This window comes from Phalacrocorax carbo, chromosome Z, assembly GCF_963921805.1.
Source record: "Phalacrocorax carbo chromosome Z, bPhaCar2.1, whole genome shotgun sequence".
NCBI lineage: Eukaryota > Metazoa > Chordata > Aves > Suliformes > Phalacrocoracidae > Phalacrocorax > Phalacrocorax carbo.
The window spans coordinates 21112026-21130893 of NC_087548.1; the positions used below are offsets into that span (position 1 = coordinate 21112026).

The following is an 18868-nucleotide window of genomic DNA, read 5'->3' on the forward strand; positions in this document are numbered from 1 at the left end:
AACTCATGGTTCCCTTATAATTGAGGCAGCATCATTAGATGTATTGTGGTTTAATCATCTGCTATGTATCACATGGCTGTTCCTTTCAGACTCACGAATTTTTAAAAAATTGTGTTTAGCATGAAAAGCAACATTTACAAAAATAAATCTTTGCTGATCAGCCATAAATGTAAAATTGGAAATGGTGAGAAGGTGCTAAGAAGGTTCAATTGCTAGAAGAGGAAGTCTGGAACAGGAGCTATCTGATAAAATTGCTGGAAGTTAGTGCTTTTGCATAAGCATAGCTACCTGTGTGCAAAAGGAATTAATGATAAGCCTTGGGCACCAGAATAATTTTGTTTGGATTTCTAACATAGAAAGTGCAACAAGCAACTAAAACTCTTGCCTGGATCATGAGAAATGCCATGGTAATGTAATACTATAAAAAAACTGTGACAAATCAGCATAACAGAAAAACAGTGGTTGTTGTGTAGGAAAGAAATACTGTTTTATGCAGAAGTAGTTCACTTAATCTTTAACTGTGAGGATGCTTGTTCCTTCTTTTGGCTTGTCTGGTATTGACTGACAGGCCATGGGTCTGCTCCTGTATAGGTCTTTCTGTGTTTAAAAAAAAATATAGGTGTGTATGCTCTTGAATTGGGTTGAAAAATAATAAAACTTCAAACATTACCTACTGCAAAAGTAGTGACTCTGCTGTTTGAGTGGTTGGGGTTTTGGGTACTTTTTTATTGTTATTGTTAGGTAAATTTAGGACAGTCCAAAACTGTTATTAGTCTTTCTTACTCTTTAAAATACTGATATACATTAACATAATATTCTTGAAATTATTAGTGGTTTTCTGTTCAGATGGTCTTCTTTGACTAATGTGTAGAAAACCTTTCCAGTGAATGGGAATTTTTTTTTTCAGGTGGTACAAAGTATTCTGCTACACGGAGTTATAATTTTGCTCTTACAAGCTACTGAATTTTTACTGTATGATCAGGCAGGAAGCATGGGAGTAGAGCATCAACAGAGGTCACTTTTGTAAATGAAATGCTTAGTGCTGTCTGAAGTAAAGAAGCAGAGTTTGATAGCTATGCAGGGCTGCCACAGAAGGCAAGAACAGGGAGCTGCTGCCCATCCCTGTCAGGAAGCTGTATCAAGGTACAGTTAGATCCAGGCTAGAGCATAGCAGTTGTTTAGCGCAGTGTTTCGCAGAATTGCAGCGCAAGCTTTGGCAAGAGGGTATCCTGATACAATGTCTACAAATGATGTTTTCTTGCACAAACTGTGGTTGCTTGAATTGAAATTGGTATGGAATGATATGGCTTATTACTTATTTTTTATGATGAAGACTCTGCAGAGTCTTTAGTACTGATGGTTGTCCACCCCTTTTAAAACTGCTGTGTACAGATTTTCCACTTTCCCCCAAATGCTTTAAAGATGTTTCTAGAAAAGAAATTGGTATTTCAGTTCATTTCCCATAACTAGTGAATAGGTACTAAGTAACAGCTTTCCATTTTAATCTTTTTCGGGACTATGCACAAGACAACAGGTGAAGCCTTCTAGTGTGACTGTCTCCCGTCAGCATTCAGTCCCACTGCAAACATCAGCTTAACGTATCAGCTTAATTATACTCCTGCACTCTGATTTGACTTCAAGCTTCCTTGTATGGAAAAAAAAAATAAATGCGTCAGGATTTGAGAAATTTACCAAAGCATAGTTTGGGAGAGAAATAGACTTCAGCTGGAGGTTGGAACTAATACTTCTTGGAAAAGCTGTTGCAAAATCTAAAGAAATAGATTCTCACTAGTAGTTTGAGGAGAGCGTAAAGTTCTTTTTAACCTAAAGTTGTGACATAGATGAGAATCTCAGTGAAACAAACATTTTATCAACATTTAGATAAAAATAATTTTAATGTGAAATTTTTATTTTTACTGTAAACTGCCAAACTTTTCTTGCTCGTATGAGGCTTGAACTTCAGAAATTTTCCAGGCTTCAGTTCAGGAAGGTACTTAACTTCTTAGTTAAGTACTTACATACTTAACCTTAATTTAAAATCTGCTTAAAGTCAACAAGATTTTGGCATGAAATCATGGAGAGAATTCAGCTGTTTTAAGACAAATATTCAAACGCCATTTTGAACAGGGTCACAGTTCTGAAGGTAATTATGCAAGCCAGCAGATAGAAGAGAACAGCAAGTAGTTCTTCCTGATGTTTGCAACCAAAATGTGGGAAGATGGGCTGCATCAGATGGCATGTAAAATGGTTAGTCACTCTTGACCTTCATGTCAGGCTTTTCTAGAGCCAATAGGAGTAAGCTAAACTGGTATTGTTTATTAATTGTGGTTGCTGCTTGTTCATACCACAAGTTACTTGTAGTTTTATTAGGTCAGTCTGTGGAAAGCAGTTACCCCCCCCCCCCCAGCTGACAAATTTTCGGGAATTTTTCTTTTACTTTGGTAAACTCATCACTACAAATGTAAATGCATTTTGACTGGTTAAACTAGATTTATTTTTTTTATCTCTGCCTTCTTAAAAAAAGTCAGTGTGAGATGAACAGAAGACAAAGTTCCTTTCTAAAATTTATTTTATATTAAGTTTTTGTAGAAGTATGTGGTCTTTGCTAGGGCACACATTTCCTTTAAGTTAAAACATACTGCGTATTTACTGAAATTGTAAATTGTCACATCACTGACTTAATACCTGTAGTAGCAAATCTGAAACGAATGAGTGTTGAGGATCTCAGCTAGCTTCTGAGTGCAGACACAGATAGCATTTGGGTTTTTCCATTTCAGCTTTCTCTGAGTTCATCCAACTTAGAGACAGCAAAATTATGCTGTCAGGTGTATTATACAATTACAGCTATAGAGTTATCAGGCCAGCTCAAATTCAAAAGAATTATTGTGCAGTATGGTGTTGAATGCATGTTAAATTATCTTTCCCCCCACCATCCATTTGTGTTCTGTGCAGAGCAATTCATGTACCAATGCTATGATCCTGGTTTGGGAAGGGCCAGTTTTAAAATTTTTAAGTTAAAGTATGATACATGTGTTGTATAAATATTTGTAGTTTTAAACATTTGAGAGTTTAAATATTGCTTTGTTAAATTGGGATGCCTTGATACAAGCGTGTAGGGTTTTCTGTATGTTTTTCTGTGTTCAGAAAGAACTTGGAGTTACCAGCCTGAAGTAAGACTAAGGATAGTTATGATTGTAGGTGCTACTGTGTTAGAGAGGGGAGATGGCTGAAGAGTTCAGGCTCCAGAACTAAACTTCAGATGGTGGCAGTTGCATGCAAGAAAAATGGAGATACATTTTTCTTTCCCTTTTAAGTCTCTCATTACAACTGGAATATTTGTGGAACCCAAACTTGAGGTATTTTCATCAGCAAAGCCTGCTAAAGCTGTCTTGCCACCCACAGTGGCTTGTGTTTGTGTCAGTGAAACTGTTTTGGGGACAAAGTAATGAGCCAGATTGGTAATAAATTTGTGCTTAAAATAGCTGCTTACCATTGTCTGTTAAAAATAACCCTCCAGAGGGGTTTTATCGGTTTTGCAGTCATGGTAAATGTAGCTCAGGATAATCCTGTTATCAATATTACTATGCAGTCTTTTTTGATATTTCAGAGAGAGATCTGATTATTCATGTGGTAGGTGTATAATTGATATGTGAAAAATATGTGCTCTTAATTAATATTTCACTAAAGATATTTCTGCATCTTACAGATCTATCAAGCAGTCATTTGCATTTTCATTTCATAAGGTTTTTCATAGAAGTTTTTAATGGCAACTGTCACAGACAGCTAATTATACTTATTTCCCCCTTATGAGGAAAAGAGTGAGAGACCTTTTAAATATCGTCAATGTGTTCTTTGCTCTTTTTGTAAAGTGGTTCTTTGTTTCTTTTTTTTGGAAACTGGTTCATTCAGCTTATTTCTGGAAACACTGATAAGCAAATGAAACTGTCAGTGGACCAAATGGAGTAAAATGTCTTGTACTGTATCTGGTTTGTGTCGTTATGAAAGATACTTCATTGTTGCTTTGCAAGTTGCCTCTTTCATCTTTGTTAGCTTGTAATGTCCCTGTGTGTTAGTTTCAGACAGTCTTTGCCACATTATGTTCCCAGTGAAAGCTTTGTACACGTTTTCCATGAGAGGCTGGAGAGCAAGAAAGTTATGTGCAAAATTTGTTCCTCTCTCTGCATGGAAACAGTTTTGAAGGTGTAAATATTTTTATCCCACTATAAGAAAGAACAGAGAGACTAACCCTTACCAAATGTATGTCTTGCTCAACACTATGTGCCATAATGCAGCAATGAGTGCTCTTGCATCTCTGGTTAGGCAAGGCTTCCAAAAATCCTGTGAATATCTATTCCAGACACTAATCTTTCTCCTCCCCAATCTTCATATCTTTCTAGTTTATGTGGGCAAGAAATGGTAGGACTAGTAAATGCTGCATGCCCTGTTGGATGATTTGATTGTGTTAAGAAGATACTGTTCTGAAATTGTTAGCAGTTAAACTGGGCACAGTGGTTAGCGGCTATAATTTTCAGATAGTTCTTGACTAAATTATTCCTGTAGTGAATTGTTTATGATCATGTTCCGATTTTTAACATTATCAGCTTAAACCAATCATTCTTTTGCAACCCAAATCTAGGAAAACTTGATAGAGTGCTACTGGTGAGTTGGCTTAAAATTTCACAAGCGAAGTGGTTGTAAGTGCACAAAGTAGCTTTGTTGATATATCCAAGCTGTTCTCATGTATTTGGGCAGTTCTCATCCAGAGGGATAAAAAGCTTGCAAAATCATTATGTTTTAAAAATAATATTCAGAAATAAAACTGTTGCTACTGTCTGAAGATTTGGGATGGTGTGGCTACCCTCTTTGAAGGGGTGAGGAGGAGGATTTCTTGCAGAAAGGAGGCGAGGAACTGGGGTGGTAGTCCTCTGGCAGCAATAAAGTCATGGACACAGCGTGTGTTTGAAAGTGACTTCTTGACACCTGTTCAAGGCAGTGTTTCTCATCAGCTTTTGTTGCAGCTCTTATCAGTTAGGCTTTTGCACCATCTTCTGCATGAGTGCTTGCTGGTTCTTCCTTTCGCTCATATGGAGGTTTTTCTCTGGAGACAAACTGAGAGAACTTAGGGCAGATGGTTGTGTACCCTACGTCAAAGAGAAGGTTGATGAATTGTGTCAGGAGGATCTATGGTAGAGGGAAAGCTAAATGCCAGGCACATGCTTCATAATATTTTTAAGAAAGTAAGAAAGAAAAGTAATCAGTCTGGGAGCTGGAGGCCCAGGGCTTGAGCAGAGAAAGGGATTGCAAGAGGAGCAAACCATCATGGAGAAAATGTAAGTTAAACTGATCTGCCTCATTATGTCTTAGCAGCAAGCAAAATCCAGTATAGTTGAGCACTTTATACTGTGTAGGCTCTTCAAGAGCAAGTTAGGAAAGGAAGGTCCACCTTTTCCATTTTCCTATTAGTGATATATTCCATCTTCCCTTTCCTCCTGTTTGTCCTTTCCCTCCATCATGTGTATCTGACAGGTGTCTTTAGGTAACTTCTTATTGTCTCTCCGTTAATCATGCCAATCTTCGTCATTTGATGGAAGAGGCTGATTGTCTACTCATGTTTTGTGTGTACTTTGTATAGAAAAGAAACTGTATTTTGCTATAAGGTTTCCTAATGCAGCTGCAAAATCCATGTGTTACTTCTAGGTAAATGACGCAAAGGCATCCAGGTGATTGCTGCCTGAGATGCGAGTCTTGATAGCCTGGGGTAGTCAGTGGAGACTAACACATGCTGCAGAATTCACTGTCTGTCCTGAAGGTGTAATACAGTAAAGCTACTACAGTTATGTTTAATTTGGAGAAGTAACAGTTCCAGTTTTCAGAAAAAATAAGCTGCTCAGAACTTTTTATTTCAAATGTAGTGTTGCTTACACAACGACACTGAGAAAACAGGAATTTCTGAAACTTGGAGAAGGGTGTGTTTATGAGATGAAGGAACGGGAACAATTCACAACTTTTGCCAAAACAGGATTTGTATTTTAACTGCTTTGTCTTAATAGAATGATCTTATTTTCAAAATGTAAAACACTGATCATATGTTTAAAGTGAAAACTGCCACATTAGCAACGGGCTCAAATGCTGCCTTTCAAATAAGTCTGCTTTGTATAATTTTTTAAATAGCTGGGTTTTTTAGTTTGTTTTTAAATCACTCATTCACAATTGCTGTGCTGGTTTTAAAAAAGCCTTTAATGTGAATCTGCAGGAGTTGTTTGGTCTTCCTTGGCATGTTCTATGCATATATTATAGCTGCAAAAGTTCATTATAACTTTATGATAGCATTTAAGTGAGAGTGTGACACGATTTTATCCCTTCAAATAGTTGATAGTCACTCAAGCACACGGCAAAGTTATGCCATAAAGCTATGTAACATTGTAAGGGATGGAAAGAGGGATTCATAGTGTGGTCAGAGCAGCCACAGCATTTTGCCAGACCTCTGCTGGCCAGCTGGTGGGTGTGTTCCAGCTGCTTTAGTTGATGCCTGGCTACAGCAGTGGACTTTGCTGTAGAAAAGAATCTGACCTACTGTTAGCTGACACTGGTGTAACTGCTGTGCCATTCTTTAGTAAATGCCATCTTTAAATGGCATTCTCTTTTGTAGAGAAGCAAGCTTTTTGGGGAATGGTAATTTATTTCTCTTTCCTAGAATAACTGATATATTTAGAAACCTAGACAAGAGCTTGGATACATAACGTTTTTAGCAGGTCCCAGGAAAACTGTTATATGTTGCATCAGCAACAGAAATTCTCTTATCCTTGTTTCGTGTATCAGACCAGACACATTGGTAGAAACCTGAGCTTTCCTCCACACACTGCAGCTCACCTGATCATGTTGTACTTACTGACACATTTCTGTTTGTAGAAACCCATTTGTGGTAATTTCAGAACTGACAGTGTTATTTTCAATGACAAAGAGGTATTTCTCTTCTGTGGTGCATCACTTGAGGTGAAAACCTATGTGTGTATTTGTTGTCTTCTCACGGATGTAAGCTAGAGTGAGTGAATGAGTCTCTGGCCCTGGAAAACAGCATTAGGCTATACGATTTATCTTAAACTTGTTTTACATGTACTCATGTTACTTTCTGAGTGTAACAATACAGTGAAGGCTTCTCTGTAACAGCTGGGTTTTTTTCTGAGATCAAATAATCACGTGGTGAGCAGGATTCTGGCATTTGTAAGGTAATCTCACAGGGCTCTATATCTCACATAAAGCAAATGGGATTACAGTATTCTTATATCTCCTACATGTGATGGAGTCTTAGATTCAAACTGTCTCTTATTAAATCTGACATCAGTGCATCAATGGATGTAGTATCAGAATTCCTGATTGTACCTTTAAAATCGGAAGAAAAATGTGGGTGTTGTGGTAATGTAATTTAAAATCTGTTAGATTTAGCTTGATATATGGGAAAGCACTCGACGTGAATTTCAGCGTTTGCATGTATAAACTAATCATCAGGTTTTTTAGTAGCCTATGCTCTTTTTGTTATATATGATGAGGGAATATCTCTGCTACATACCTTACTGTATAGCAAAAGACAAAGAAATGAGTTGCAAAAGAATACAGTATAACTGGTTATAGGTAAAGTAAATTTTAAGCTTAAAAGGAACTGCAGTGTCAGCCCTCTCTGAGCTTCTCTAATGGCTGATAGGATATGTTGAACTTTCAGCAGCCATGGAGTGGCATAAAAATATGTCTTGAAACATCGTCATTTTCTTTTTATCTGTTTTAGTTGTTACTAATCTAAAATGTTTAATCATAACTGAATTTATTCATAGGCCATGGTGAAATGACAACACTTGTTTAGTGAATCTCTTATTTCTTGTATAGGTCACTCTTTAATGAGCAGTAAATACTAAATCATTGCAAACTGTTGCACTTCATCTTCTTATACTTTCAGATTAAATGTCACTTGCCATTTTTTACTCATCATGCAAGTCTGGATTGCTGGTGTCTTCAGTGATCCAGTAGTTTTTTTAGCAGACCTTGCTATTTTTTTATCTATGCCTTTTCCAGATTCCCTATAAGACCAGACCTCTTTGAGTCTCTACTGGGCAATTTTGTTTTGAAAAAATACCAAATTACATCGTTTCTCTGTTTAGTAATTCCAAAAGTTTGTGGTTTTTTTTAAATCCCTTAAAGACGTAATTACATTAGTTATGTGGGGGTAGGGATTGTGTTGTCATAAGCTTTTCAGGAATCGAGGTATGCTGATCCGCGTACTTGTTAACACCTTCAAAGAGCTCTGAAAGACTTGTGAGATCTAACTTGGTTTTATAAAAAGTCTATTTATGCTGCTGTTCTGCTGTATTCTATACAGCTGTCTTCTGCTTCTGTTTTCCACTCCTTGTGTTGTGCAGAAATTGCCATTTTTCTGCTCCATAACTGCTGGGTTTCCCTTGGATCCTTTCTGAAGAATTTTCAGGCACCTGTTCCTTTGATAGCAGTGCTACTTTAGATGAAAGTTTGTGCACTGCAGTTGGGCAACTTCATACCTCAGAAGTTTTGAGCCTCTGTCATATGGTTGCAGCAACTTCATATTTGGTTTATCAGGATGGAGTTCTGGCTGACACTTAAGTTAGAGACAGTTTCTCGCATTTGCCCTTTTCTCATAGCGGTTATAGTGTCAAGGCGTTCTAGATCTTCCTTGGACACTGTTTAGCTGTTCTGTGTATTCTCTGAATAGCTGGTGGTTCTGATGTGTATCAATTAAATGTTTTTTTCTTCTTATGACAGTGTTGTCTTCCTGTTGAGTAAAACCACAATAACAGCCATGGTGGATCAGGCCAAAGGTGCATCTACCTAGTCCAGTACCCTTTTCTGACAGAGGACAGTAGTAGGTGTTCTTAGTAAGACGGGGAAAGAAGGTAGCGATGTGATATTTCCCCACAATACTTTCCCAGTATCCTTTCTTCTTAGGTTATTCAAAATACCTTTAAACACCACTTTGTAAAAAAATCGAACTTTACAGAATCCCAGAATGGTTGAGGTTGTAAGGGACCTCTGGACATTGTCTTGTCCAAGCCCCCTGCTCCAGCATGATCATATAGAGCAGGCTGCCCAGGACTGTCTCCAGATGGCTTTTGTGTATCTCCACAAGTGGAGAGTCCACAACCTCTAACAGGCAACCAGCAAAGTAATTTTATAATGAGACATTACTTAAGTTAAAGTAGTAGTAGACTACCTATTTTTGAACAGACTTCCCAAGACACCAATGTGATCAGTAAGTCTTACGAGAAAAAGGTGTGCAAATAAGTTTTTCCAGAGTGTTAAAATAATGGATCACTTTAAATAGTTAATAACTATTATTTTAAAGTTAAAATGATGGAATGCAAGTAATAGACTATAAGAAACGTCTAAGTTTTTAATCTGAACTTATAATTTCATTCAGAACTAATTTATAATATTGTAGTATAATAATAGATATGATAAGACATCTAGATACTGCTACATATTCACCACAAAATTGCTTAGGGTTTGATGAGACATGTAATGTAAATTCAAGACAAGTTGTACAACCCATCCAAGCAGCTCCTCATATAAAACACTGCATCATAATTTGTTTGATATGTTCTTACACGCTGCAATTAATATTTTTATAACTGGACAGTGTTCTTGGATCTTTTTCAGGGTTCCGCTGATCCTTTAAACAGTGCATTCCACCTGACGTACAACATGGTATTGAACTTGCTTCGAGTAGAGGAAATTAACCCTGAATACATGTTAGAAAAATCCTTCTATCAGTTCCAACATTACAGAACTATTCCAGAAATCGTAGAAAGTAAGTATTGCTGTATGTTGTATCAGAAGAGTTAGTATGCAAAATGCTGCACCATGAGATTGGGTAGTTATACTTCATTATGCTTATAAGAGTTTATACCTGTGCAGTTCTTCCCTGCCAACAGTTGCCACTGCACCATTTGTTGCTATGTTATAGTTTCAGAAAGAGTAATTTCCTCCTGTTCTTAGGACCTATGTTGATATGCACTGTCAATCTGTGAAGACAGCTTTCCGCTCAGAGTCAAGCAAGTATGGTCGTCACATTGCTAAACTGTAGAACAGGAAGAGGGAAAATCAATTTAAAAATTCGGAGAGGGCTTGTTAGAGGTGCAGAGAAGGAAAATGTTATTCCTTTTTGATATGTAGAACAGCTAAAGGAAACAATTTTAATATCTCATTACAATCTTTGAAAAGAACTTCATTCAGAGTAGTATAGGAAAAAATGTTCAATTAAAATACAAAGCAAAATTCGGAGAGGGCTGAGACATTATTTGCACTCCACTGAGTAACTACATTTTGAGCCATGATCTTTAAATAGTGTGTTTTCATGAGCCAAAGTCAGTTTCCAAAGATCTCAGCCAGTGTTTGAGAGTGAGGCCTCTTTCAAAACCAGAAGAATCTTAAGAACATGAGAGGTAACTGCTTTCTTTGCCACTGATGAATGAGCAGTTCATCTGTTCATTGTTAATTTAATATTAAGAGAGATTTTTTGTGTACGCGTGCATGCGCATGTGCATGTGGCTTTGATAAACGTGCAGGGGGGGTTTCAATTCCCTTTGCCGAGTTTCTGTTAGTTTGCAGGCGCAGTATTTAAGACAGTAATAGTCAAATATGTATTTCCTGAGAACCTCCCTGTTCCACCTGGCCTAGATCTTCATTCTGGCATTCCAGCATTGCTGTTTAAATAGAGAAGTGGAGCTGGAGAACATTTTTCATAGTTCTTTGACTTTTTTTAGACACCATACTGGGCATTAGAATTTTGTAATCACTTCAGCTGCAATTAAAAACACAATGGAGATAAATGGTTGTTTAGATCAAGGAGGAAATAATGCCAGGAGTATGGATTGCTAGCTTTTTTCTTTAAAAAGTCGGCACCTAAAGATAGGGAGCACTTCCCTGAGCTGTCTCTGAAGTCCCAGTGAAGTGGGATTTCTGAGTCACCCATATGCATTCAAATGGCATGCAAGAGGGTGAATTGGTAGAGAGGAAAAAGAGACGTTTTAATGTGTCTTTTATTTATGTTTACTAGTGGTATTACCAGTGTGAGAGAATGAAGCATGTTGCTTATAATAAAAACTGATTTGCCTAAATAAGATGTAAAAATGTTGGAGGAAGAGAAAAATTGATCTCCAACTGATAAAATCAGAGCCTAAAACAGGTTAGGAATAATATCTTCTAACAATTTCCCTCTTATTGGAAGACATCCTATTAGAATATTCTTTGAACAGTCTTGTTTTCATAGGAGGAGGTAGAAGAGCACTGGTAGGCAGTGAATACCCTCCCACAAATCATTGCAAGTTTTTGTGGGACTTCTGTGCAATCAGTGTTTCCTGGACAATTGGGGATCTAGTCTTCTCTGTTTTCTCAACATGTGTTTTTTTTTTTTAAAATAATTTTTAATATTTAATTTCATATAAATAAAATTTAATGGCCACATTTACAGCTTTTGGGCTTTGCAGAGAATGGATTATTGTAAATAGGAAACAAATGCCAAAATTGACAAAATACAAGTTGAGTAGATCTGAAGGTGAAACACTGCTTTCTAAAAAAGTTATTGATTTCCATGAGATTTTACTTTTTATTATAGGAGTGAATAATTTGGAAGGACAGTACAACAAAATAGCAATTCCCAATGAAGAAAATGTGGTCATATACTACAAGATCAGACAGCAGCTTGCAAAACTCGGTAAAGAGATTGAAGAATATGTTCACAAACCAAAGTATTGCTTGCCCTTTCTACAGCCAGGAAGACTGGTAAAGGTAATTTGATTTTTATTTTGTTTTGGTTGTATTACAAATCTCTACCTATCCATGAAATTTGCAGAGCTAATTTGTGTCTGCCAGTTTACTGTCTTGAAAAATTCCATGCATCACACTGAGCAACCATTTTGACTTTTGTTATGTTTCTTTGTTAAATGTTCAACAATGAATTATAATAAATACTGTTTTCATCATGAATAATAGTCCATGACTGCTGTTGTAAATATCAGAAATACAAAAAGATAGCTTGCTAGGATGTGATTATACATGGGTTATGTTATAACATCTTGTAATATTTTCAGGTGAAGAATGAAGGTGATGACTTTGGATGGGGAGTGGTTGTTAATTTCTCTAAGAAATCGAATGTTAAGGTAAAATATAGTCTCTCCATTAGAAAAACATATACCTTACTGCTTTTTTGAAAATAAGATGAAACTCGTATTTTATTTATAGTTTTCAAAGGCAAAAAAAAAATTTCAGCCGAAATTTACAAAAACTCAGGCCTTCCTGAAGTGTGAAAGTATAAAGAAAAACAGTATGGAAGATGGGACAAACTCTAAGCCCTGTGTTCCTTTTTGCCTTTTGGTATATTTATGGAGGAAATGCTTGCTTGTTTCTGGGACAAGTAGTTCAAAGGTGCACTTGACACTACAAACATTTCAAACTATATAGTTTGTTTCTGAGACATCCCCAACAGAGACATCCCCCAGTGCTACACTAAGCTGTTGATGGGGAAGATACTATGGTATCTACTCTCAGAAAATCTATAGGAGCTGTAAGTTAGTGTTGAGAATGTAGGGAGGCTGACATCTGGCTCTATGTAGAAGGTTATCTTAAACCAGGGAATTGTGTCTTGAGTCCTAAACTAGTGCATGAGATGTGGAATTGCTTTTCCTCTGAGACGTTGCTGTAGAGTTGAGGCTTGGGGAGATAAAATACAAAGAGAGCAAAACAATAGAAATGGATTCGGGGAAATGTGGAAGAAAATACAGAGGGCAGTGATGTAATAGAAGTCAGATTTGTTTTTCCTTCCAAAACTCCATTTTTATAGTTGGTCTCCACATAACCCCAGAGATTATGTTTTGGTCTCCCTTTCAGAAATGTTTTGACAGGCTACTCTGCTGGCTAAATTAAAACCTAAGTTTAAAGTATTTTTCTGTGGTAGCATTTTTGCTTTAATTTTGGCAGGAGAGCATTGACATTAATTAGTAGGTCTAAATGAGAAGTTGTCTTTGTCAAGTTCTGGTGGTGCCTGTACATTGTGGCACCTTTTGGTGCTTCTCTAATATATATTCATTAAAGAGGAAATGAGAAAAATGTGTGCATACAGAACTTATTAAAAGATATTTTGTTTTGGTTTTCCATCTTCCTTTTCAAAGTCACATTTCTTTATTTTTCAAGTTGGAAAATTGGACTGTTACTGCTATTGCTTAAACTTTTGCTTCTAGACTGCTTTTTTCATAGAGCTGCATGAGCAGTAAAGCAGATCTCTCCCTCACCCCAGCCTTCTATGTAAAATTGCCAGCTTCTGTGTCACTGGAGGCATTTCTTCTATCTGTGTCATATTTTATCCACATATGTATTTGCCTCCCCTATCTGGCCTGTCTCACTTCTTCATAAAGCCTTCAGGTTTGAATGTTAGCTTTCAAATTGCAGTCTGTTCTGCAAGGGATGGCTCTGGCTCCAGCAGCACTATTTTTCATTAAGTCACTCTAGCAGCTGGGTTGAATTTTCCCTTCTGAATTCTGTGGAAAGAATGACAATAGGTGCTGAAAATTACAGAACAGACTTAAAGCTATGTAGCTTGTAAAATTGGCACAGAAAGACTAGTTTCTATGAGCAGAGGCAAAACAAATGACTTAAAGAAGCTGTTATTTACCCATTTTATTGTGTCTGTTCAATACATTTTTGTCCTGGGTACAGATGCACTTTCCCATTACTGTTTATTGTATACTTAGTGACTATTGAAATATATCACTATTTTGCCATTTCTTTAAACCTTCAGCCACCTCTAAGCTGTGACAGTTCTTTGGATTTGCTTTTAGGAATGATCTTGAATTTAGCCTGTATTACTAGTTTTTCTTCAGTTGTAAGTTTTTCTTCAGTGTATCATAGTTTCTAATGAGGTCCTTTTTCTGATAAGGAATATATGTAATTAAGATTAATGTTTAGAGTTATAGTATGTCTGTATTTCACTGAGTAATTCTCTTTGTTCATTGCAGTGTGAAAGCAAAAGCATGAGTCATTGCCAGTTATGTTCATTGTTAATTATATTTAGATATTTTTCCAGCGTAGTTTCAGGATGCAGTGTTCCACAAAATTCTGAATGCAAATAGCACTTTATCCTGAATTACAGTAGACAGAAGAATTTATTTGAAGCAGTGGTGCTTTCTATATGTTGTACAGTATAGTAGGCAGCAAAGTAGCTATTTCCTTTGGAATTCCTAAAAAGACCCAAATATTTTTGAGTAATACATTTTATTTCCACTAGATTGTGCTAGTAGTATATGATTTTTATTGTTGTGCTGTCCATAGTCCATATTGTCATCTGATCCCTGATTCTAGACATCAAATTTTTGTCTGTTAACAGTTATTGATATTAAAACTTGAGATGCTGCAATTTGGTCTTCCTTGTTTAGATGATTATAAACCTTGTATATAAAATTTAATTTTACGTACTTACCTATTTGTGTTTGTTGATAATGTTTACTATATAAACATTGGTTTTAGTGCTGTGTCATGGTCTTTGAATTTTCAGTGAGTCTGAAGGAGAATCTGGGAATCTGAATTTGTTATCTGTGTTATATTTGTTGACTTACAGATGTGATCATCTGTCTTATCTTGTTTTGTTTCCAGGCACATGAAGTAATAGATGTTTCAGGGCAAATCTAAAAAACTTGATATGACAGAGGTGTCTGTGACTAACAGATTTTTACAGGATGTTCTAGTCTTCTTCTACTCGTGTATATAAAAACACAGCTGTTCCAGTTCAACAGTTTAGTACTTAAAATGTTGTAGGATACCCACTGAAGGGAACAGTACACATTCAAAAAGCAATTATAGATTGTCACGTCTGGTCAGAATTGGCTACAATCCATTGGTATATGTAAACTTATAGAGAGTGATATTAACAGCAAATGTTAATGACATTTATACTTCTGCTTTATTAATAAGTTTACAATACAGTTACTGATAAAGATATTTTTGCCCTCTCATCATTTTCTAGACCTCTCCAATTCTAGTGTTTTCTGCAACATATATGTGCAGAAACTATGAGTTTAGTCTTCTTTGTTCAAGTCAGCATTACGCTTTTCATGGCTTTGGCTGGATACTGATTTGGTATATGTGGATATTATTTTAAAATTCTAATTCAGAGAACAGCAGTGGTATGGGTCTTGTACATTGCTGTGAGTGCTTTTTGCAAATGTAGGATAGAATTCAGAGTAGCAGTTATTTTTCCCAGCAAGTGACTGCATTTCTTGAAAAATTACATATGCTGTAGAACATGATTTTTGCATTTAGTTTATTATGGCAGTTTCTTATAGTACTTATGAGCATCTCTTAGAAATGCTATCTGGCTCCACCCTGCTTTGCATGCAGTGAAAGAAAATAGTAAGTTGTAGATTTGTAATGAAAAATATTGCCCAATAAAACTGAACTGAGTTAGCATGGGATTTTGAAAAGACTGTCCTGTTTTTCTGTCTCTCTTGTATTTGGAAGCAGAGAAGCTTGTACATAGTATTTTAAAAGGTGATGTCTGCCATCAGTGTTAGGCCTATAACTTAGTTCTATTCAAAGTCATAAAAATATCTGCTTATTGTAGGAGTGTATTTGAGCAACCTTAGTATGTACTGATCCAGTCAAATAACGAATGTCAGGTTTTTTTAAAGGAGTCTATAATAAAGATTATGCCTTTGAACAGTAGTCTTTAACCACCACAAAACTACATGCTTGTGTTCTTTAAAGGAGCATCAGATGTTAGGTGTGCAGTTTGGGGTGTATGAAGATGTGGCCTACAAGGTACAGCTTCATATTTGCTGCAGATAGAAGCTGTTATGCTTGCAGGATTTTTCTGTGGTCTTTATTGTGGGGGGAAAAACTTGAGCTTGCAAACCTGCAAATGAAAGGGATGCCCCAAATTTTGTTTCTTTTTAGGCAAAGTTCAGTACGGCTAGCATGATGCAAATATTTTTAATTACTGTTACAAAGGATGTTGGCTTACTTTGAAAGACCTACATCTAGAAGAAAAGGCAGAAGAACCTAAAGCTCCAAGTAGGCTTTAGGCTACACAGGCAAGGGAAGATGGGGAAGGGGTAATTTTCAAGTGTGTTTTTCCATGTGAGGGGTCTTTCAATTAATACTGATTCAGTAGTTTTTAGAATATACTGCCTCACTGAGCTGATACTCTGTCAAGCGTATCATACCTTTAAAGTTGAATAAAATCATACTTTTTCCTTCCGTTGTTGCTGGTATTTTAAAGTAACAGTTACAAACCTGTTTTCTTCTGTGCTCTCAACAGCCAAATTCTGGTGAATTGGACCCATTATATGTAGTTGAAGTACTACTGCACTGCAGCAAAGAGAGTCTGAAAAACTCTGCTACTGAGGCTGCAAAGCCTGCCAGACCTGATGAGAAAGGGGAGATGCAGGTTTGTTACACATTTATTCTCAATAGTTTCTTATAAATGTTCTCAAAAGATTCTATTTCCAAAGCATTTGCAAACTGTGGTAAAAGAGGGATTGATGCATTAAGGAAGAGACAGGAGCTGTACACCTCACTCTGCTTTCTTAAACAGTTGCTGATTTCACTGAAGAGGAAACTTTCAAGTGTGAACAAAATACTTGAGTGAATTTGTTACCGTATAAAAAGTGCTTTGAGACTTAGTTACTGTTGTGTTTTATATTTCAAATCAGTAGATGTAAGGCAATAGCAGAACTATAAACAAATTTATAAAAATTACCTACCTATGTGATTAAATCTGCAGATGAATAAGTGTCTGTAAACTGTTTTTCTTGGATACTTGTGCAGGATTTTGTGGTTAATGTGCATTTGTTCTACTAGATTTGAGAAATTAAAATTTTGATAATTATTGACTAATAAATTTTAGCAATGCTGTTGGGCAGATACTTTTCTTAGCAGTATCTTCTATCTCTGGGAACAAAATTAGCTTTTCAGACCCCTTCAGGTCTCCAAGGCTTTCTCATTCTAAAATTAAAATTTAAATCTCTAGTAAAAGCATTTGCGCAATTTAATTTTTTTTGTTTGAAACCCTATGTCAGGACAAACAATTACAATTTTCAGATTAGGGACAGTTGTTTAATTTGTCTGGATGGGTTTTTCACAAAGTCCATTTAAAGCCTGAGATACGGTATTGATTCTTCATGGTGTCTTCATGGTTTTGAAACTTACGAATATGTATTTGCTGCTTTGAAGTTCTCTGTTGTTAGCATTCCTAGTTAGGTATATAACAATAATTTGGTTTGGATCATAAGAGTTATTCCAGTAGACAAGAGGCAAGGTAATAGAAAAACTCAATATTTTTTTTTTTCTACTTGTAGCCTCTCTCCAGATTTAACTGCATACAGAATTTTCCCATTTGGACAAACTTATTTTCTTCTTTATTGATACTTAATCTCATTATTCACATCATCTTGCTTCCTGATGCTCATTTACTCACTGCTGTGTCTCTGTGTACTCAGTTTTCCTTTTCCTTTGTGAAGTTTTGCTATGGAACAGTAATAATATATTTTTTACGATTTATCAGTAAATGCACTCTTTTTGATAGGTTGTTCCGGTTTTGGTACATCTTCTCTCAGCTATCAGCAGTGTCCGACTTTACATACCAAAAGACCTGAGGCCTATTGACAACAGGCAAAGTGTGTTAAAATCTATACAAGTAAGTTCCATTAGGCTGTGTAAGCTCTCTGCTGGTTAGTGTCTTGAACGCAAGATAACTTGTTCTAAAGAAATTAATCTAAAGCTTTTATCACACCTTCAGCCTTATTGTTAAAAGGGGTTGGAAGCCATGATGTATGTCAGTTGTTTTCCTCATCAACAGTAATTTTAAACTAGTTTTGAAAACTGCTGAAACATCACATAACAAACTTACAGTACTGCCTGCTGTGTCCCTATAGTTGTGCCAGCTGATACTGTTACTAATCTTACTAAATTTCTTTTAGGAAGTACAGAAGCGATTTCCCGATGGAGTACCACTACTAGATCCTATTGATGACATGGGCATCAAAGATCAAGGACTAAAAAAAGTAATCCAAAAAGTAGAGGCATTTGAGCACAGGATGTATTCACATCCTCTTCACAATGATCCCAACTTGGAAACTGTATACAAACTTTGTGAAAAAAAAGCACAGGTAAAATACAAAACCAAACACTATAACTTGTGTGTCCATAGAAGGGCAACAAAGCTGGTGAAGGGTCTGGAGAACAAGTCTTGTGAGGAGAGGCTGAGGGAACTGTGGTTGTTTAGTGTGGAGAAAAGGGGTCCAGGGGAGACCTTATCGCTCTCTACAACTACCTGAAAGGAGGTCGTGGTGAGATGGGTTTTGGTCTCTTCTCCCAAGTAACTAGTGATAGGACAAGTGGAAATGGCCTCGGATCGCATCGGCGAGGTTTAGATTGGATAATAGGAAAAATTTCTTGACTGAAAGAGTGGTCAGGCATTGGAATAGGCTGTCCAGAGAGGTGGTGGAGTCACCATCCCTGGAGGTGTTCAAAAAACATGTAGACGTGGCACTCCAGGGTGTGGTTTAGGAGGCATGGTGGTGTTGGGTTGACAGTTGGACTTGGTCCTAGAGATCTTTTCCAACCTTAATAATTCTATTCTAATTCTATGATCTATATTTAGCTGAAGAGAGAGACAGTAATAGTTCCCTTCTTACTTACTTTTCTTTTTATTTGCAAAGCCTAAATAATCCTTTTTAAATTAGTAAACCCAAATAATCAATTTTAAATACAGTAAAATTATTGAATCTCACTAACAGACTGGCTGAGGCAGTGGTATGCCCTCTATTGATACAGATGGGAAGTACATCTGAAAAGAAAA

General features: G+C 36.5%; 1 protein-coding gene across 1 annotated transcript in view; it reads left to right on the plus strand.

Annotated features, from left to right (window-relative positions):
* The window catches only part of MTREX (Mtr4 exosome RNA helicase), a 47705-nt gene that overhangs the window by 20838 nt on the left and 7999 nt on the right, over nt 1-18868 (plus strand). Inside the window, exons 16-21 of the mRNA XM_064438390.1 lie at nt 9679-9829; nt 11636-11808; nt 12111-12179; nt 16328-16456; nt 17594-17704; nt 17988-18176. Of these exons, the coding sequence (XP_064294460.1) occupies nt 9679-9829; nt 11636-11808; nt 12111-12179; nt 16328-16456; nt 17594-17704; nt 17988-18176 (822 nt within the window). The remainder of the gene's footprint in view (nt 1-9678; nt 9830-11635; nt 11809-12110; nt 12180-16327; nt 16457-17593; nt 17705-17987; nt 18177-18868) is intronic.